Source organism: Elephas maximus, chromosome 16, assembly GCF_024166365.1.
Source record: "Elephas maximus indicus isolate mEleMax1 chromosome 16, mEleMax1 primary haplotype, whole genome shotgun sequence".
Lineage (NCBI taxonomy): Eukaryota > Metazoa > Chordata > Mammalia > Proboscidea > Elephantidae > Elephas > Elephas maximus.
The window spans coordinates 51,584,592-51,607,018 of record NC_064834.1 but is presented as its reverse complement, the minus strand read 5'-3'; the positions used below and the strand labels follow the sequence as shown (position 1 = coordinate 51,607,018).

General features: G+C 41.3%; 1 protein-coding gene across 3 annotated transcripts in view; it reads left to right on the top strand.

Annotated features, from left to right (window-relative positions):
- The window catches only part of DNMBP (dynamin binding protein), a 131,098-nt gene that overhangs the window by 49,452 nt on the left and 59,219 nt on the right, over nucleotides 1-22,427 (top strand). For 2 of the 3 annotated variants that reach the window (XM_049854892.1, XM_049854891.1), the window contains exon 4: nucleotides 5,307-7,319. In XM_049854892.1, coding sequence (XP_049710849.1) covers nucleotides 5,307-7,319 — 2,013 coding nt within the window. Of the gene's footprint in view, nucleotides 1-5,306; nucleotides 7,320-16,914; nucleotides 21,697-22,427 lie in introns of those variants that run through there. The other variant, XM_049854893.1, reaches the window with a different exon arrangement.

The window sequence follows — 22,427 nt, the reverse complement described above, 5'->3', positions numbered from 1 at the left end:
CCCCTGATCATTATGGATGAAGTTTTGTGTGTCTGTACGTTTTTCCACGAAGATTCTATCTGGAATCAAACCACAGTGGTTCTTCCAGCAGGTGTCACTCTTTCTCCTTTTCCCAAAGCTATCTAATTGTTTTGGACTTGTATTTTGAGTTATATTTAAACTCAGAAACAAAACTGTTGTCTAGGAGAAAGGTCAGTACAGGTGGCCAGTGCCACTGGCTGCTCCAATAAAGAGAGGAAAAGAGAGAGAAAAAACAGAAGAAGTGAGTGTGACACCACAGAGGCAAAGAGGAAAGAAAAAAATGTGTATATTATGAGCAGCGATGTAATATCGCTAATACTTTCCTCACGTGCACAGAATGCCTGGCCTTTGCCTATACCCTCCTGTTTCTAGACCACCCCGCAAAAAAAAGTCCAATAAAAAATGAAGACAAACATCTCAAATGGCATTTATCAATCAAAGCACCTGTTTTGTAAATTTGCAGAGCCAAGCGTGTGAGATACCAGGACTAAGGCTCTGAAATGCCTCATCTGGAAACCTAAATAAAATCTGTTGTCAGTCTGCATAAAGCACATAGTTCCCTGGGTGTTTAGAGAGGGCCATAACAGGATGCAGTGAGGAAGCTAATACTGTAGGGTCAGACTACTTACATTCAGATTCTGAGAAGATCTGCATTCATTCTTATCACCTTATTTCTAATGCATTTCTTGCTTAAATATAAAATCCAGCCAGAGGAAACCAGCAGTGTGGCCGAGACTGTGTATGAGCCAAAGACTAAGGCTGACCCTACGGTCACCACACTTACTATTTCTTTGTTCTTGAAATCTAGTCATGCATGCTATTCAGAAGTTTCTTGTGTTGGTGTTCCGAAAGTCTGCAAATGACCACAAAGTAGCCTCCATATCCAAGGTGGCACCTAGGATCCTAGAATAGCTTCCGTGATTCCCTCTGATGAAAATGAGAGATTCATGTAAAAAACTCAGTACCAAGGCTGAAAGATGAACTAAATTTGATGGGAAATTTGGCAACGATTATGGGTGATAGTTGCACAACATGATTAATGTAATTGATATTATTAAATTGTACACCTGAAAAATGTTGAATTGGCAAATGTTATATGTGTGTGTGTATATATATATATTTACAACAATAAAAAAAAATAGAATAAATTTTCTCTAAGGTGCTTTCCAGGGTCTAAACTGTGATTTTTAAAAAATCAGCTTTGTTATGTAGAAATGACCAACAGAATGACTATCTGCCAAGTAGTGAAGATTTTCAAAACGGTCACCCAGGTGAAAATAGACAGAAGAAACAAGCCTTATTATATTGGTTTCATGGAGAGCTGGCAAAACAAGGAAAGTACCATAATTCTACAACTTTAAGAAAGCCAGTTCTTGTCCAAGCCAGCAGAGTGGGAGTTGTGGCACACTTATTCGTCCCAGTCACCAAGAGGTCATTGCTTTTAAACAGCAGTCAAGTCACCAGTGAGTTCCTCTGTGGCGCCAAAGGAATGGCCTCAGGGCCAGTGGGGGGAAATTACTTGTTATAATTCTCAGGACCCCAAGGCTGTAGCCAACGAGTGTTTAGTTATAAATTAAAGAAATGTAGGACCAAGATACAGTTGTTCAAATTACGGACATAAGCAGTTGTTTTTTTTTTTTTATATAGACTATAGACAGCCAAGATGAATGTGGCTTCTAAGGTTTTTTAGAGAAGATGCTAAGGTTTCAGATGAAGAGAGAGTACAGCATGAGTTAGGATTTGGAGTTAATATGGGCATGGTTTATATAAAACAAAAAAAAAAAAAACAAAAAAACGTTGCCGTCGAGTTGATTCTGACTCTTAGAACCCAATAGGACAGAGTAGAACTGCCTCATACGGTTTCCAAGGATTTGAACTGGTGTATTCAAACTGCGGACCTCTTGGTTAGCAGCTGTAGCACTTAACCACTATGCCACCAGTGTTTTCCTGCAGACAGTGAAAGTCCCCTTGTGTGGAATAGGGTCTCACAGGTGAGATAATACTGGATAGTTGGGGAGAGGATTATGGCTGGATGTGAATGCCATCTTGCATTGGGGTGAAAACCTAAAACTAGCTTTCTGATAGTTAGGAACTAAACCTTTTCAGAGAGTGTCCAGGGCAAACTTTTTTTTTTTTAATTTCAGGGAGTAAGAGTCGGAGTATTAGGGAAGAAGCCTTTGGCAATAGGCTCTTTGTGCCTCATGGTAAAAGTTTGAGTAGGGGAGGGGTATGATAAAATTGGTACATCTATAATCTTAATCTGGCGTGAATCATTCGGTAGACTGGAAGAGGCAATGACTGGGGCCAAGGTTTAAAAGGGTGAGATGGCGAGAGTTGGACTAGGGTAGTAGCAAAAAGCCAGTAATGGATGGAAGAAATATTTTGAAAGAAGAAATTAGAGAAAGTTAGCAGCATGAAACCAGTTCTGGAGGGAAGACATAATGAATTTATTTGGAGTTGAGGTTGAAGGATCATTCTCATTAGCATGTGGACATTGAGTGCTTGCTGTAGGAAAGGCATTGACCAGACTCTTGAAATACAAAAGAGAAGTGGTACCTGCCGTTAAGGAACCTATAATCCACTTGAGAAGACCACCACCACCACCACCAGTTGCCAGGTAGTTGACTCCAACTCATGGTGACCCCATTTGTGTCAGAGAGAACTGTGCTCCGTAGGGTTTCCAATGGCTGATTTTTCAGAAGTAGATTGCCAGGCCTTTCTTCTGAGGTGCCTCTGGTTGGATTCAAACTGCCAACCTTGAGGTTAGCAGCCAAGCGCTTAACTCTTTGCACCATCCAGTGACTCCTACTTGAGAAGATAGGACAGACTTAATATTTTAAACATCCCAGCATTGATACCCTGAAAGATAACCCAGTTTTCAAATGTGCTTGACTATAAAATGAATCATGATTTTGCAAGATGCTTTGTCCCCGTGGTTTTCTTTTACTTAAGCCACCTACGTTCCTTGAGCACCTCAGCTCATGACAGGGAAAATTGACTTAGGTGCTGAGTGAAAAGAAAGCTAAAATGAGATTAAAATTGATACTGTACAAAATGAATGGCTCATAATCAGATAATTAAGAATTTGTTATAAAACCATTGGTTACAAAACTATAGAGTAATATTTTTAACTGGGGTGACTCAAATAAGACAACTTTCATTTCATTTTTTCTAGAAACATTGTTTTAGCCTTTCTTTACTTCAACTTCTTCAACAGTTAGACAGATGCTAACTGTTCAACCTGTATTTTGTGAAGATAACCTGAAACGCCAATGTTGGAAATATTGGTTGTTTTTAAAAATAAAAAATGTTGATTACTAGAACCTTCTTTTAAGATTTTATTATGGTGTATTTTCAGAATAGAGATAGTTCAAGAAGGCCTCTGTAGAAAATGAATGAAAAGCTTATTGCTTACCCCAATATCTCAAAAAAATAACCCAATCCTGAAGACTTCCTTCTTAACTGACTTATATTTGATATTGAATAATTTGGCTTGAGAAATTAGATTTATGGTAAACCCTTGCCCAAGGAGATATATTGGACCTGAATATATTCTTCTATGATTTATAAACTGATTCAGTCACATGGACTGTGAGAATATTATTTATTGTAGCATTTCTAAAGTTTCTGGCCTCAGAATCCCTTAACATTCAAAAGCTATTGAGACCTCAAAGAGCTTTTACTTATGTGGGCTATTGATGTTTACCATATTGGCTTTTTAAACTGAGAAATGAAAAAATATTTACCAAGTCATTAAAAAAAAATACTCATTATATATTAACATAAATATTTGTGTGTAAAATAATTAATTTTCCAAACAAAAAAATTTAGTGAGAAGAGAGGCATTATTTTACATTTTTGTAAATCTTTTTAAGGTCTGACTTTATAGACAGCTGGATTCTCGTATTTGCTTCCATAGTCAATCTGTTGCAGTATGTTGTTTTGGTTGAAGTGTATGTAGGAAGTCCAGCCTCACGCAGATATACAGTGGAAGACTGGAGGAGTGGTTTAATAGCCTTTTCAGATAGTTGTGAACATTCGTCTTTGCTACTGTACCACAATGACATGAGTGGTAGTTTCTTAAGGGTTAGTTGCAGTGTGTAATCTGAAACTCTGTCAGTGAACTTTTCTACTGTTACCCTAAAATCAATTACTGTCTCTTGCCTTTGGAATGAATTGTAGCCATGAATGATTTCATAATGTCATGCTTCAATCATTTGGAAAATAATTGGCTCAAGGAGTTGTATGCAGATTTTCAAATGTTGACCATTTCATTATATAATGTCAAAAAATTGTATCTGTAAATATCTCTAGTGATCACATCAGAAGAATCTTTACATATGGGAAAGCTATCAAGCTCTTGGTTGTAGATACAAGATTTTCAAAATATTAACTTTCACTTGAAATTTGGAATTTTATCATTAATAACAAATACTGTAATTTATTTTCCTCGAAGTTGCAGGCTTCTTTAATTTCAGAGAAAATGTTTGCCAAATACTTAAGCGTGAATAGTCATAGTTGTCTGTCAGTCACTCTTTCCAGTAAAAAGTGGTGTTCTGTGAGCAAACACAGCTGGTTCAGACTACAACTCAGTCACACAAGCGCTGTTCCTCGAGACAGCCATTGTCCTTCAGTCTGCAGCAGAAGTGCTTTATGCGTATTTCCCATTTCATCACACAGAATATTACAAAAGATGTTTCTCAAGAGTTGAGATTTAAAATAAAAGTGTTCATTTGTGTTGCTTCATCAAGGACATTCTTAAGGACACCTGTCATCAAGAACACTCGTTTCTCCCCTAGAAACTGGCTTTCTTGTTGTTGTTGTTACCATGAGTGCATTGGTGGTGAAGAATTCAGTGACCGTACGATGATGACCATACAGTGGCCCCTTGTACAGTTTGTTGCCGTTATGTTGGTTCCTGCTAAGGTGCCAGCAGCTGCACCCACCATTGCTTTTGCACCGTCATTGCAAATGTCAATACGGTGAAAAATGTAGATAAAGTCTTAGTATTGTGATGAAAATACTTTTGGCCTCATTGACTTTCTGAGAGAATCTCAGAGATCTGTCTCCCCTACCCAGGGTTTTGATGACCCACTTTGAAAATCTCCAGTGTATAAAAATGTTCCAGTTCACTGAATGGTCAAACAGGTTCCTGCTTGTAAAATTCTAGTAGTATGCTTCCTTGAATTTGATAGATGTTTAAAACAGTGAGCTGCACTATTATTTACAGTAATATTCTGCTGGGATGATCACTGAAGTCATTTTATTTACTTCTCTTTCTTTAGGTGACCTAGTGATTCTTGATGGCTCTCCCACAGCTGGCTGGTTGCAGGGTCGAAGCTGCTGGGGCGCACGAGGCTTCTTCCCATCTTCGTGTGTCCGTGAGCTCTGTCTCTCCTCACAAAGCCGTCAGTGGCACTCACAGAGCTCCCTGCTTCAGATTCCTGAATATTCAATGGGACAAGCCCGGGCCCTGATGGGGCTTTCTGCCCAGCTGGATGAGGAACTGGACTTCAGAGAAGGGGATGTGATTACGATTATTGGAGTTCCTGAACCAGGCTGGTTTGAAGGAGAGTTGGAGGGTCGAAGAGGCATTTTTCCAGAAGGTTTTGTAGAGCTTTTGGGGCCCCTGAGGACTGTGGATGAGCCAGTAGGTTCTGGAAATCGAGATGGGTTCATTATTAATGGTGTCGTCGATAGCCCTACAGGAGAAGAAGAGAGAGGTCCAGAAGAGGATGAAGAGCAACCAGGGACCTATGGAATTGCTCTCTACAGATTCCAAGCCCTGGAGCCAAATGAGTTGGATTTTGAGGTAGGGGATAAAATCCGAATTCTGGGGACCCTGGAAGATGGCTGGCTAGAAGGGTCACTGAAGGGCAGGACGGGCATCTTTCCTTACCGCTTTGTAAAGTTGTGTCCTAATACAAGGGTGGAGGAGACCATGGATCTGCCACAGGAAAACAGCCTTACCAAGGTCCCTGAAACTTCTTTGGATTGTTTGGAAAACTCCTTAGTAGTGGAGGAAAAAAGACATGAATCTCATGAGCACGGAGCAGAGAAGTCCCACTGTGTTTTTTCTGCAACAGCAGCTTCTCCCCTAGATCATCTGACTTCTGAGTGTGAAGTAAACAAAAACTCTCATCTGGGTGAAGACACCTTAGGAGGGCCTCTGAGAAGCCCAGGCATGGTGTGTGAATGTGAAAAGCCTCTTGCCAAAGACTCTTGCACAAATGATCCTTTAGAGGTGGTCAATGGTATTTCCTCCCAACCTCAGGTACCTTTTTATCCCAAATTGCAGCAAAACCAGTATAGTTCTACAGCAAGCGAGAGGCACCAAAGCTCAGAAATGTACTCTGACCCTCTTCCTTTAGAAGCAAGGAGTAGAGACTACTCCAGTCTACCTCTCAAAGGAACACACTCCCAGCTGAAAACTGCTCAGAAGCCAGTGCCCCCTCTTCATAGTAGCTCTTTGCTCTTAACCTCTAGGGCAGTAAAGCCCAGCCAACTGTGCCTGCAGCTCCACAGCACAGCGAGGTGTGGTAAAAAGCACCCTAAGTCCAAAGAACATGCCTCCAGCTTTAGCTCTGTATTAGAGAGATCAGGGATGATGCTTGGTCTGCAAGGCAAGGGGCCTGCTATGGAAACAACAGCACTTGAACAGGGAGATGACAGCAGTGACCTAGATTCTAAGTTGACCCAACAGCTGATAGAGTTTGAGAAGAGCTTGTCGGGGCCTGGCACAGAACCAGATAAAGTCTTACGCAATTTTTCAATCACAGACTTTAACTCTGAGAAGGATATTGTCCGAGGGTCCTCGAAATTAATCACCCAGCAGGAGTTGCCTGAGAGGAGGAAGGCCTTAAGGCCACCACCACCACGTCCCTGTTCATCAGTATCCACTTCTCCCCGTTTGCTGGTTGACCAGAACCTGAAATCTGCACCACCCTTGGCAGTGCGACCCTCTCGTCCAGCTCCCTTGCCTCCCTCAACACAGCAGAAAATGCATACAGTATCCCCCAAGATCCTAACCTATAACCATCCTAGCTGTGAGACTCTAGAAAAGGAAAGCCCTGAGAATACAGAAAAGACCGTGGAGCAAACTTCCCATTGTCCCTTAGTATTGGTGAAGATTCAGGAAATGGAACAGGAGTTGGATATGTATAGCAGGACTCAAGAAGAACTAAACTTAATGCTAGAGGAGAAGCAAGATGAATCATTGAGAGCAGAGACCCTTGAGAATCTTGAGTTCTATGAGAGTAAGATTGAAAGTCTGAATACAGAACTCCAGCAACTTAGAGGTAAGTGATGAGGAAATAACATATACTTGTATCTAGACACCCATAAGTTCAAATAACAGCCTACCCATGCTTTTTGATCTTTTTAATTATGGTAAGACCATACACAACAAAACCGTCACCAAGTCAACAGTTTCCACATGTACAATCTAGTGACATTGATTATATTGTTCATTTTGTCCAACCTTTGTCACCTTTCCAAATTATTCCACCATTATTAACATAAACTCGATGCCCACTAAGCAAAAGCTCCCCCTTCCCTCCTCATTCACACCCCTAGTAACCACTAATCTTTGGTTTCTGTTTATTTGGTTGTTTGATATACCATTATTTACACACGAATAACGCATGCCTTCTATGTTTGTTTGCCAGCTGCTCCTCCCCCGCGAGGTATTTTCGTAAACACCGCTATGCCACGTTTCTTTTTTGCCTGTTTATTTGAAAAAAAATGTTAGCATAACATGCTTACAAAAATACCTCGTGGGGGGAAGGAGCAGTTGGCAAACAAATGTAAAAGGTGCATGTTATTTGTGTAAAAATAAGTTAGACCATACAATATTTGTCCTTTTGCTATTGACTTATTTCACTCAGCATAGTGCTTTCTAGGTTCATCTGTGTTATGACATGCTTTTGATCCAAAGTAAAGAATGATTTGCTTTTTTTATTACCTAATTTCTTATTCTGTTGCCACAACTAGACTCCTCTGTCTTGATGTAACTATGACCACTGTAGCCTCCTGACTTCATTGACTGCTTAGATAAAGCAGCGCAAAGCTCAGTGACATTTATACCCCCATTGGTATTGTGTTATCTCCATATCGCAGGTTGTTGAGTCTTTCTCTAATCCTGATACCTCATTCTTCTTCACATAGTCCAGCTTCTCAGGTTTTTGCTCAAGATACAGATTGAATAAGTATGGTGAAAGGATACAACCCTGATGCACACCTTCACTGATTTTAAACAATGTAGTATCCCTTGTTTGGTTCAAATCACTGCCTCTAGGTCTCTATACAGGTTCCATATGAGCACAATTAAGTGTTTTGGAATTCCCATTCTTCACAATGTTATCCATAATTTGTTATTCTCTGCACAGTCAAATGCCTTTGCATAGTCAATAAGCTACAGTAAACATCTTTCTGTATTCTCTTTAGATCTACTTTAGATCTCTAAAAATGAATGAAAAAGATACAATAGAAAAAGGTCACCAAGAAAAAGTATTATTGGAAGGCCAGAAATGGAGTGATTTTCTGAAAGATGGAGAGCAGATGGTATTGCAGAGAGGAAACCTCTGTCCAAAACGTGCTCAGGAAGGACTACCATGCAAATTGGCACCGTTCTGTGGGAACCCCAAACTCAGAGATGTGGCAATAGGAGGGTATCCTAGAGCAAAAACAATATGTAGAATTAGGGAACAGCTAGGCAGCTGGGCCCCTGGCTCACCTGTGCCGCACAGGGGCAGGAGCAACCTTCTCGCTAAAGGACAAGCATGGGTGCTTACACTTATCCCCAAAAAGATGTTCATTTAATGGGCACCTAAACTCTTGGGGGAATGCCAGGTACCTTGATGATTTCAGAGTGCCTGAAAGGGAATTCTAAGGAGACTTTGGTTGAGTGCCACATCTCCAAAGCCATAGCTATTCCAGGGTTCCTTCTTGCCTTCCATACTTACAAGTTTCTAGATAACACTTGTAAACTTTTTTTTTCTTAATTGTATTGTGCTTTAGGTGAAAATTTACAGTGCAAATTAGTTTCCCATTCAAAAATATATACACAAATTGTTTTGTGACTTGGTTGCAATCCCTGCAATGTGTCAGCACTCTCCCCCTTTCCACCCCAGGTTCCCTGTCCATTCATCCAGTTTTCCTGTCCCTTCCTGCCTTCTCGTCTTTGCTTTTGAGCACGTGTTGCCCACTTGGTCTCATATACTTGATTGAGAACCTTCATGTCTGTTTTATAGGCCTGTCTAATCTTTGGCTGAAAGGTAGGCTTCGGGAGTGACTTCAGTTCTGAATTAGCAGGGTATCTGGGACCGTAGTCTCAGGGGTTCCTCCAGTCTGTGTCAGACCAATAAGTCTGGTTTTTTTTGTGAATTTGAATTCTATTCTACATTATTCTCTCACTCTGCCCGGGACCTACATTGTGATCCCTGTCATAGTAGTCAGTGGTGGTAGCTGGGCACCATTTAGTTCTTCTGGGCCCAGGCTGGTGGAGGCTGTGATTCATGTGGTCCATTAGTCCTCCAGACAAATATTTTCCTTGTATTTTTGGTTTTCTTCATTGTCCTTTACTCCCAACAAAATTCTCACAGAACGGCTCTTGCTACCCTCAAAAAATGAGCAGGTGCATTGTCGTGATGGAAAAAAATTCCTCGGCGCAACTTTCCTGACCTTTTTCTCATCAATGCAGTTTTCAGTTTTCTTAAAACGTCTTCATAATAAGCCCCCGTGATTGTCCTGTGTCCTTTGAGAAAATCTATTGAGATAATCCCTTTGGCATCCTAAAAAACAGTCCCCATAACCTTCTGAGCAGTCTTCCCTCTCTTGGCTTATCTTTGAGGTCTTCTCAGCCTTCCTTAAAATGCTTGACCCATCTAAAAGCTGTTGTTTTATGTGGGACAGCATTCCCATAAACTTGTTGTAAAGCTTCAATGATTTGGAAAGATGTCCACTTGAATGTTGTTAAAAATTTGGTATTAGCCCTGACCTCAAGATCATTTTTTCTGTGGCACAGAAAATATATATTTTTTTTTTAAGGCATCCTCATGAGACTCAGACAGCTGTATTACTGAGAGAATTTGTCTGCACCATCCACTGATGGCAGAGAGATGTTTAAACGCTTTTTGTTTGGCATAAATCCGTGCACGGATGAACCAGAACCCTAGTAGCAATACTTTTTGGTTTATGCTATTTGATTTTTTTTCCCTTGCTCTTCCTGTTATTGATTTCTCCTTTTATGGTATTGCGATTAGAGAGAACCTGTAAACTATTTGTGCATTCCATATACAGGTGGCAGAACAAAGGTCTCCCTGATTCCAGCTATCAAAAATTTCTCAACAATGATACCTTTTAGAATTAATGGTGTTCCACAGAAATTTTTTGTCATCTATGCTTAAGAACACTGGGCAGTGCTTTTAAATGGATACATGGATAAATGTACTGGTACTGAGTGAGTTCATTTATTGGAAACAAAAAGCCTAGTATTGGTAGTTCTAGGTAAGTTGGTGTCTAACTCTGAGAACTAGGAGTTTTAAATTTGGAATTATCATCTAAAGTCAAGGCAGAATACTAGGAGGCAGTTATGATTATTGTGTATTGGGCAATGAAAATGTAGGGCTCAGGTCAGTCACTCATTCATTCAGCAAATATGTGTTGAGTTTTTACCGGGTGCCAGGTACTGTGTTAAGGGCAAGATATATAGTGATGAACAATGTAGATGTGATATCTGCCCTCAGGGACCTTCCAGTCAAGTGAGTTGCTAATTAATAAATTAAGGTCCACTCTGAAACACAGTACTGTCCTCTCAAATCTGGTGAATAGGTTGACTTCCAAAGCAGTAGAAACATTCAGGGTTAGTCCTCAGACTTTCTGGTTTTCCAGGACACTACTTTTAGAAGCCCTAGTCAAAACTGCCCTGGTGGCATAGTGGTTAAGTGTTCGGCTGCTAACCAAAAGATTTGAAGTTCAAATCCACCAGCTGCTCCTTGGAAACCCTTTGGGGCAGTTCTACCCTGTCCTATAGGCTCTCTGTGAGTCGGAATCAACTTGATGGCAACAGGGATTTTTTAGTCAGAACTGCAGAGAATCTCGTTTTAGCATATCATCGTCCTTTCCTGGGCAATCCCTTGGTGATGCAAATGGTTAAGTGCTCAACTACTAACCAAAAGTTGGTGGTTCAAACCCACCCAGAGGCACTTTGGAAGAAAAAAAAAAATCTGGTGATCTGCTTTTGAAAGGTCATAACCTTGAAAACCCTCTGGAACACTGTTCTACTTTGATACATATGGGGTTGCCATGAGTTGGAATCGACTCAGTGGCAACTGGTTTTAGTTCTTTTCTGTCTCTAGAAGAAGTTCACGTGCCTGGATTTGACAAATAGTCAGTCTGCATTCATTCCCTTCATTCAACAAATATTTCTTGAGTGCTTACTGTGAGCCAGGCACTGGCTATGCAGTCTTTATTAAAAAAAGATGTACTCATAGTATCATTCACATTTGTGTGTCTTTGAAATTCTACTGATGATACTGATATTGACCTCTGTATTTACATCATGCAGCCTGACTTGCTGCCTTCGAATTGTGGCCGTAGTTACTTCCGGTGTGGCTCAGTGCCCAGACCCCATGGTTTCTAGATCAGTGTAGTGTAGAGTGACTTAGCCAACTCCACATCAGCAGCCTTGCTCCTAAGCTTCCCCCTTCCCAGCCTTTGCATCATGCCAAGAAGAAGATTGACCAGGGATGCTCAGAGTAGTTTTTAGTGATGACTACTGCAAATCAAATCAGAATATGGTTTTCAGTAAATGAACATTTTCAGGAAGATATTAGATGGGTTCTAAGGCCCACGAAAGAGCCAATAGATTTATAATGTGGAACAGTAACAGCTTTATGTTAAAGTCATCCATAAAATTGTAGACAAGTTTTAGAATTTGAAAGCATCATTTTCCTACATAAGCAATTTGTCATTCTGAACATTCCTTGGAATGCCTCAGGTGTGGGAATTCTATCTCAAACTAGTAAAAGATAGAGTTAAATAGCCAAATCAGTTTGTGAAGTAGGTGAAGGAAATAATCTTACTTTCTTTTTAGTTTGTCAGTACATAAGAAAAACGCAAGTATCCTTGGCTTGTGTAACATCTGGTTTGGGGTGTTGGCTCAATAAAAATTGGCTCAGTTACTTCTAATGGATTTTTCCTGATAAAAACCAGCCATCATAGTCAGAAGCCATTAATAAAATTAGTATATGTTAATTCAGGACAGAAACTAGTTTTCTTTTTAGGATAGGTGGTTTAATGTATGCCAAGAAATCTAGCTTGGAATGATTAATTTAGTTATACTTGACCTGTGACTCATTATTTTTAGCAGTTTGCAGTATCACTTTGAGAACATTCCCTCACCCTCAGCTCCAGGCAAAGGGGTGGAGAAGCTGGAATAGATCCAGCTACTTCGAGTATCGTTTCGGATTTCTCTGAGGCTTTTGCAGTGCACGGTAAAAAGGCCTGTCTCCAGCTAGTATGGAACCCCTCAACCACAAGAATTTATAGCACTATACCCCTACCAGAGAGTGCTGCCTTCTTTTACTGTTCTCTTTACCAGATGTAGTAAGACCCAGGAGACTAAAAACTCTGGAGCAGTCGTTATTCAACATGTATTTTTGAGTTCCAACTATATTCCAGGCAGTTCCAGGCACAGGATTTAGAGCAGGGATCTCTTTCCTCATGGGATGAGATAAGCAATAAGTAAATAAAAATATGTAGTATGTTTAAAAGGAAAAGAACCTATGGAGAAAAGAAATCAGGGAAGTCTTCACTGAAAAGTGACGTTTGAGTGAAGATCTGAGTGATTGTAGGAAGCCGGCTAAACCATTTTTAGGGGTGGGGTGACTCATTCTAAGCAGATAGGACAGTAAGTGTAAGAGTGTGCAGAAGGCCAGTTCAGCTGGAGCAAAGGCATATATAGGTCTTGTAGATCATCATTCAGTGTAAGAAGGGGGCCCGTTGGAAGGTTTTGAGCAGGAGAGTAATATGGGCTAACTTACAATTCAAAAGTCACATTCTGGGTATAGTGTTGAGAACAGACTGAAGGCGCACAAGGACAGAAGAGGGAGACCAGTTAGGAGGCTGTCAGTGATCCAGGCAAGAGATGATGGTTGCTTGGACCAACATGGTAGTGGTAGAGATGGTAAGTGCTCACTTTTAGGTATGTTTGGAGTTAGAGTCAATTAACAGGACATGCCAGTGGATTGGATGTGAATGAAAGAAGTCAAGGATGACCCCGAGGTTGAGCGACTGGAAGACTGGAGTTAATTGCTATGGTGAAGACTGCAGGACATGCTGGTTGGTGGAGGTGGAGGGGAACAGGTCAAGGCTGGAAACTTGCATTTGGGAATTGACAGCACACAGACAGTGAGATTGCAAAAAAAAAAAAAGAGTTTAGCTAGATGAAAAGAGAAAAGAACAAGGGGCTGAGCCTTACCAAGAGCTTTCTGAAAGACAGGCACCAAAAGAGGGGGGCAGTGACAGTAACTAGAATTTATTGAGCCCCTGTAGTAAAATCAGAACCTGTGTAAGGCAAAAACCTGTCAGAGAAGGAAAACTCAAATATTTTCCACTAAAATGAGTGACAGAAAAGTGGTAAGACTGCACCCTGTCAAAGGTGGAAAACTTGCAAGACCTGGAAAAACAAGGCAGTTCTGTCAAGTTCTGACTCTCACAGGTTTCACTGTATTATTTGTCAAACAGTCTGCTAGGTACTTTTATATACTTTATCAATTCCTCAACATTGTCCACATTTTATAGATGAGGAAACGAAGGTTTGCCCAAAGTAGTGGTAGGGCTAGGATTCAGATCTCAGTGGATCCAGTGCACAGCGTAATGTGCCATTTCACTGTGCCCCACTGCAGTGTCAGTGTGTTTCAGCGTAAGGAGGGACCACTTAATCTCTCAGACTTGGCGGTAGGAAGAAACAATTGAAAAAATCAGATTCTAGGAAGAGGGATCCCAGCTGACTCTTGCCATCCTACTTCCAAAATAACATGCCAGTCATTACATTTTTCACTACTCTCTTCTGTTGAAAACTATTCACTGGATTGAATATATCCTTGGGCTTAAGGGAACCCTGGTAGCATAGTTATTAAGAGTTCAGCTGCTAACCAAAAGATCGGCAGTTTGAATCCACCAGCCGCTTCTTGGAAACTCTATGGGGGGCAGTTCTACTCTGTGCTGTAGGGTCATTATGAATCAGAATGGACTCAAGGGCAATGGGTTTTTGTTTTTTAAGAATATATATTTATGTAATGATATATTTTTTAAGAATATTTAGGCCTTTCTTACAGATATGCTTTTGACTGCTGACTTATCACGAAGTTACTCAGGTTTCCAAAATGTTTGCTGATTTACCCATTCGTGCTAGTGATACCCCCCAAGCTGCTCACAGTTCCAGGGTCTCTATTTGAGCTCTCACTTCACTCGTAACCGTTAGAAAGTTCTCCTGGGCCCAGAAAGCTCTTCGTCTAACCCTGTCCCATTTAGAACATTTATATCCCTTGAGAGTATATTAAGAAAGTCCCTGTGTGGCACAGATGGTTTGCACCAGGCTGCAAACTGAAAAGTTGGCAGGTCGAACCCACCCAGTGTCACTGCAGAACAAAGGCCTAGCAGCCTGCTTCCATAAAGTCTACAGTTGAGAAAACCCTATGGAGCTCAGCTCTGCTCTGTAACACATGGGGCCTCCATGAGTTGGAATCGATGCAATGACAATGAGTTTGTTTGTTTGTTTGTTTTTTAAGAATACATTGTGTTTCCCCCGAACAACTTTATTTTCTTTTATTCCATTTTATTTCCTTTTCCAACACTCCCAGATTCTTTTCTCTCTGTTTCTGTCTCCTGTCCTCCTGGTCAGTCTCTTTTCACCAGTGCATAGTCCCTTCTTCTGTTGGGACACTTAGCTTTCTGTCATAGGTGTCTTTGCTCTCCCTCTTTTTCATACCCTCTCTCCATGCAGCCAGAGACTGTAGCAGTATTGACATCCTATGCAACAACGTTAGCATAAATAATGGGGTCTTCTTTGCAGCTCTTCCTAATTGACCTTTAGGCTGAGAGGCAGCTGCTCTGAATAAGCATGGAAACCACATTCTTAGTCATACCAATATTTCTTGAATTCCTGTATGCTAGATATTTGGGTGTATAGGAGAATACCATCCAGAATTATTCCTAGATGCATATTATATATAGACACATACACGTATGCATAATACACACACAAACACATATATGCATTGGTATACATGTATTGCATTGTGACATAAAAAACTGGGAAAAAAAGAACTTAGCCCTGGGCCATTCCAGTGTTTAGAAGTGTGGAAGACACGGAGGATGAACCAACAGTGGAGACAGAGAAGGAACAGCCAGTCACGTAGAAGGAAAGTTAAGTGAGTGTGATGTCCTCAAAGCCAAGAGAAGAGAGAGCTTTAAGAAAGTGACTAGGTCAAAAGATGCCAAGAGGCCAAGTAAGATGAAGTCTCAGAAATGACCATTGGATTTGGTGACCTTGCCAAGAGCAGTTTGAGTGAAATGATGATTAAAACAAAAACCCAAACCAGTTGCCATCGAGTAAATTCTAACTCCTAGCGACCCTATAGAGCAGAGTAGAACCACCCCATGGGGTTTCCAAGGAGCATCTGGTGGATTCAAGCTGCCAACCTTTTCGTTAGCAGTGTGGCTCTTAACCACCGCGCCACCAGGGCTCCGAAGTGATGAAGGTGGGACGAAAAATCTTATTGGAGTGGATTAAAGAGAGAACAAGAGGTAAGGAAATAGAAACATTGAGTATTTGACTTGCTCAGAAGTCTTTCAGAGATTTGCTATAAAGGAAAGCAAAGAAATGGAGTGGTAGCTGGAGGGGGCTCGTTGGAGGGGGATTGAGAGGCCAGTGGAAGTTGTTGATAAGATGGAAAATGTTACCATATGTTCATAGGCTCATTAGACTGATCCACTAGCGAAGGCACGTTGAAAAAGCAAGAGAGGGGTGGCTTCATTGCTGGGGCAGTCTTTAAGGGGCCAGCAGGGGCTGGGATCCTGTGTCCCAGCAGAGAGATTTGCCTTGGATCAGAGCAGAGACGGTTCCTCCATTTTAGCAGTAGAGTAGATGGGTATAGATGCAGGTAGGTTGGTAGATTTGATCGCGAAAAAATGAAGAAACAGGCCTAGAAGGATTAACTTCCCCAGGATTATATAGCTTTTAAACGGCAAAGGCAGGATTCAAGCCAAGAGCTGTGAAAGCCCACTCTTTAAGTTATACTGCCCTTCTGCAGCATCAACTCATTAAACATTTAAATACAAAGCTGTGCTAGAGATAGGAAGATAAGTTAGACATGACCCTTGCCTTCAAGGAGCTTTCAGTATAGTAAAAGGAGATAAACAAGCAAACACATGCAATAAGTAACAGGTCAGATGAGAGAGGTATTCGCAAGGTGCTCTGGAAAATAACAAAACCTGCAGGAATCAGAAGGAGTCCCTGAGTGGTAGAAATGGTTAACACACTCTGCTACAAACTGAAAGGTTGGAGGTTTGAGCCCACCCAGTGGTGCCTCCAAAGAAGGACCTGGTGATCTACTTCTAAAAAATTAGTCACCGAAAACCCAACAGAGCATAGTTCTACTCTGACGCACATGAGGTTGCCATGAGTGGGAACTGACTCGACCGCAGCTGGTTGTAGGAACCAGAAAGCGACGTTAGGGCAGAGTTAGAAAGCGAGGGGTAGTTGACAATCGCCAGACTAGGGGAATCAGCCTGGTCAGTTGCAGAGGCATTAAAAAAAATTAGAGAATTACAAGTTCCTGCTGGCCTTTTACCATCTCCTCCTTTTTCTTTGTTTAACCCCTTCCTCTTCTCTGTCCTTCCAAATCCTGCAGCTCATCTTCACTTCTGGCAATCTGTGCAGCAGTATTTCTAGCTGTCCTTGAAGTAATGCTGATAGTGCTATAGCTGATAACCCACCCTCTAGTCACAACAAACATCATGGATGGAGGGCTGCTTTTTGTTGTGGTTGTTACTGGTGCCTTCGAGTCCATTCAACTCCGGATCCCATGTGACAGAATACAACTGCCCAGTGGGGTTTTCTTGGCTGTAATCTTTCCAGCTGCTGAAAAAAGCCAGTGGAATGTTACTGTTATGTAAAGTGGAAGGCAGATCAGAAGAGCTTGATAACTATCTACAGGGTTGTATTTCACCAGCGATACTAGGACTGGGAAGAGTAGACAAGTTATTCACCCATTTCCCTTGGCCACTCTTCTTTGTACACAGATTAATCACACAAAAATAGCAACCCATTCACGGCTTTTGATTCCTTCTGGTCCATAGGAATATGGGCCATAGCTTTTGATTCCTTCTAGGCCATAGGAATATGGAGGTTAAGCTGAGGCGGTTTGCATTTTTATGCAAACTAAATCTTTAATGACCCCAATGCCACAGGACTGAGAAAAGGAAAAGGGATGGGGTCCCCATATTATACCCAGCTATTCATTTGTTTTTTTGGTTTTTCATTCATTCTCCACTTATCTAACACTTCATTTTCATTTCTCCACTTTCACGTTTCTTGTGAAATGAAATGCTTCACACCCTCTTCTACTGGGTCATTTTATAACTAGTGTGCTTCGTGCCCATAATTTAGTCCTCTCTTTTATCTCTTCTCTTGGTTGATTTTGCAGGCCTGTTTCTTATCAAGCTAGCTTTACCAAAGATACTAAGTTGCTAAAGGAACTTTGTTTTCCATAACAGTTAAAAATCCAGCACCCAGTGACCATAACAGTTAGGGAAAGGTTAATCTCAACTTTTAATTGGATTAGAAATGAGCAAGCTCATAGAATTTTAGATTCAAAGTGGCAGAGAAAACATTAACTTCCTCATCTTACACATAAGAAAACTGACATCAGTGAAATTAAGCATAGCTACAAACTGGTTTTTAGCAGAAATTAAAGTTCTAAAAGCAAAGTCTCCTAATTCCTGACTTCGTGTGCTACACTGTCCCTCTGTATAAGTCATGGTGAAACCTGTCCTTCCAAATAATTTTGCCATCCTATTGGCTTGTGAACCAAATCAATCTTGAGGCGCTAGGTTTTAGATCACTGAGTCAAACAGTGCTGAGCACTCTTACCTGTTCCTGTGCCAGTCCATGTGCTCTTGTGGTTGGGCTTGAGGAACAGCACTGTGCCAGGCTGAGGGAGGCCAGGACTGGAGACAAAGAAGAATGGTAGCTTTGGAGGGGAGGAGGGGAGAGAGCTGTATAACTTGGCCTTGGTAGTGCCCCACCTCTGAACAAGACCATGGTAGAGTTTACTTGTAAATTCTGGGGAAGTAAGGACAGTACTTTTGAAATAACTCCTCTTGGTCAAACAGATCTGAATTCAAATTGTAGTCCTACTGTATACTAGTTTATGTGATCTTAGACAGGTTGTTCACACTCTCAGAGGTTATCTCTTCATCTCTGGTAAAATGAGGACAATACATACTTTCCTTGCAGGGTAGTGAAAATCAAAGAAAATTGATATCAACTTCCTAGCCCTGATCATGGTATGTAGTACACACTGAAGACATGGAGGCTGCCAGGGCTGTGCTGTGACTGATGTCGGTTATGGGAGACCAACAAGCAAAAAAAAAAATCGCTCCATGTGAAAATCAGAAGGTTTGACAGTTTAGAGGTTCATCCAGTAACCATTAGTAAAGAATCTAAAAGGTGCGTAATAGCATATTAGGTATTTGTGAAAAGAAAAAAGAAGTTGTGAGGAATATATGGATTGTTAAAACTGAAGGATCACAGAAACCCTCAGCTCATGGTGACCTCATGCACAACAGAACGAAACACTGCTCAGTCCTGCGTCATCCCCATGATTGGCTGGGGATCGGACCCATGTGGTCCATAGGGTTTTCATTGGCTGATTTTTAGAAGTAGATTGCCTGGCCTTTCTTGCTAGCCTGTCACAGTCTGGAAGCTCTGCTGAAACCTGTTCAGGCGTCATGCCAACATGCTATGCCTCCACTGAAGGATGGGTGTGGTAGCTGCGCATGAGGTACGCTGGTTGGAAATTGAACCTGGATCTCCTGCATGGAAGGCAAGAATTCTACCACTCAACCATCAATGCCGCACTGCGAGGAGATTCCCAGAGAGCTAAAAGAGTAATCTTATTAGAGCCTGTCTCTTGGCATGTTACTGCCGTGCTCAGAATCACTGACTCCTCATTATCCACTGAATAAAATAAATAGCATTCGGGTCTCTTGCGACTGCCCCAACCTTTCTCTCCACACTTATCTCCTTTTACTTTCTCCATATTTTATACCCTTCAAACTCTTCCCCATGTACCCAGAAGGTCTGTGGGAATCCTGCTTATTCGTGAAGGCACCGTTCACATACCACCAATTCCGTGAAAGCTTCCTTTGCCCCACCAGGGACTTTGTTTTTGTGTTTCTGTTGTTGCACGTATCCCATGTGATCTTACGTTAGAGCTTATTGTTCCTGCATTGTACAGGACTAACTTGTTCATCTTTCTGTTCTGCGGTGCCTCGTATATAACAGGTATCTGTCTAATGTTTATTGAATTCACATAGGCATTTTTGTACCCATTGATCAAATTTCTAGCCTCATCCTAAATATTCTGTATGAATTGGATAGCAAAGAGATTTAGGAAATAAATGGTTTAATGCTTCTCTGGCATGACAGATATCTAGCAAAGCGTGAAGGCATGCAGAACTGTATTCTTCTGGGAAAGTTTTTGTGCTATAAAGTTACTAGCACACCAGATGAGAGTAAGAGGAAGTACTTTTTCTTCCTTCAGTGGGATGTCTAATGTACCCGCAGGCAAGAGCTTGAGCGGCCTGTGCTTTGGGCGCACACTAACTGGTAACTTGAACCCCATAAAAGCAAAGCTCTCAGAGGAGGAAGAGCTCTGCCTCTAAGTAAAGGGATGGGAGGCCTGAGAAGTTTCAGAAGTTCAAGGATTAGAAAGCTGGACTTGGGGGATGCAGGTCCCATTTGAGTTGCACATGAAAGCGCTTATTGATTACTAAAGGATTAAAGGAGCAGATCAGCCTGATCAATATGGCCTTACCGAGAAGTTTGAAGGGGGCTGTTTCGACTTCATACTGCTCTTTCTGCAAAACCTTTGAAGCAGTAGAAAGCTTCAGCCTCTGCATAAAGCAGCCAAGCCAGTTTGACCAGCTTGAGGGAAACACCAAATAAAGCTGCCTAGTCCAATCACATGAACACTAGTTACTAATTATCTTCTGGCCTCTGTGGGGAAGGATAGAGCAGCTCACTGATTGGATCGTGAGGTTGAAATAACTACACGTCTCTTCTTGCTCCAACCAGAGCAGCAAGAAGAGTGTCTGGAGTGCTTTGGGAGACATTTTAAGAAGGACAGATACACCCTCAGGCTAGACTACACCTGTCCACATTTTTGCCCAACCCAGGCTCATGGAAAAGAGAAGTAAAACTTATGTCTTTAAGCACATTGAATATGTGTGAAACCCAGGAGCTTAGAAAAGAAAGACAAGTGGAGAAGAAAGAACACTGGAGCCCCAGCTGGGGGTATGAGGACTACAGGAGTCTCCAGAAGAGGAACTTTGTAGAGCCAGATGGATTCTACAAAGAAAATGACTGGGATCCCAGCTACTGGACCAAGGGGCAGAACCGGCCCTACAGAAAAAGGGATTGTGGATACTGGGATTTTGAACAGAGTGAGCCAAGCTATATGGACTTCGAGGAAGTGAACGGAGGTGGAAATGACTGGATGTGCCACAGAAGTGTGACCAGAGGGTTTGATGATTATGGGAAGTCAGAAAATGTAGATTATGGGAATCTGAGCTCAAGGACTAAGGACAGTTGGCTTACAGGAAACCCAGATGTAACTGGAGGAGGTGGAAAAACTAATGGCTACATGGACTGTAAGAACCTGAATTGTAATCCTGAGGACTCTAAAACAACTGAACAGTGGAGTGGTTACCAGGGTTTGGAGGATTCTTTGGGGAATTCTGGTCAACGTCAAAACTGGCATATGGACCGCAGGAATTTTAATTATAACACTGAGGATTGTAAAGAAACTAATTTTTATTATAGAGACCACAAGGATTTATATCATCTTCCCGAGAATTATCGTAGTGATCCATCTGTGGACTTCCCAGATTCAAATCATGCCAGTGAAGGTAAGGAATCTGTCAAATACTATGACAGAGCCAGGAATGATTATCAAAATGATAACATCTGTCCCAAAGCAAAGACTCACACCATGGATCAGGGTCATTTTGATACAGAAAATAAAGACAATAAGACTTTATTGGCAAGCTGTGAGTATAAATTTCAGAATTATAGAGGAACAGATTTTCACCATCAAATGAAGAATTTGAAGTATAACAGTGTGGACAGGACAGGAATGACGGCACTTGGGTACAGAGGGCTGATCCTGGACGGTCTGCAGTATCAGTGTCCCCGGGGAGATGCAGGAGGATATGACTTTGGGATTTCTCTGAGCCCTTCCATAGAGAAGAACACCAGGCATTTGGAGGAAGAGAGAAAATTAAATGGCTCAGCAGAGCCTTGGAGAAGGAATAGTTGCCTTCGCCGCACAGCACCCAGCACCCTGAGGTACTCAGAGTTTGTACAAAACAGGAAGAGAACCCAAGGTATGATTCAGCCTTCCTAGAGGAATAAAGCAGGGAGATAGATTCAAAGGGTGGTTATACCAGGTACCAGGAGGACTTGCCCGTCTGAGGAACTGGGCCCCTGAAGTTCTTATTAAGTGTATATTGAATGAGAACAAGCTTAGAGATTTAATTCCTTTGGGAGGCCTTTTGTGGAGGAGTATAGATAATGTTGTACATATGTAACAGAGCTTTTGAAATCAGATTTAACATTTTCATAGGAACTTTTTTTTTTTTTTGCCCTTTTTGGTTTTCTTAGGTGTCTCTAATCTCAAATATCTTTCTGTTATTACTATTTCGTTCCATCTTGTGGGGATAGCAAGTTCATTATCAGGTCACCAAGCTCAAGTTTATTTTCCTGGTATGCTTCCCTGTGCTTCTTGAGGCATTGTTGGAAAACACTTGTATAAATTGTTCATTCCTTGACATTCAGGAATCTTCAATTAATGATGAACTCTAAAACTCTTATGAGATTAAGAAGATAGTTTATATTCTTCATAGTGTCTTGTACATGCTAGATATTACATCACTTCATCTTAAAATCTTACTGAGCCTTAATTAAGTTATCTGTAAACTGGGGATATTGAGTTTTTTTTTATGTACAAATTCTTTCTTTCTTGCTGTTGTGTCTTCTCGCCTTCCCGTTGTGTCTTTTCTTCTCCAGTTCTCTGCAGTGAACTTCATTTTTTCCCTGTTGTTGTTTTTATAATTAC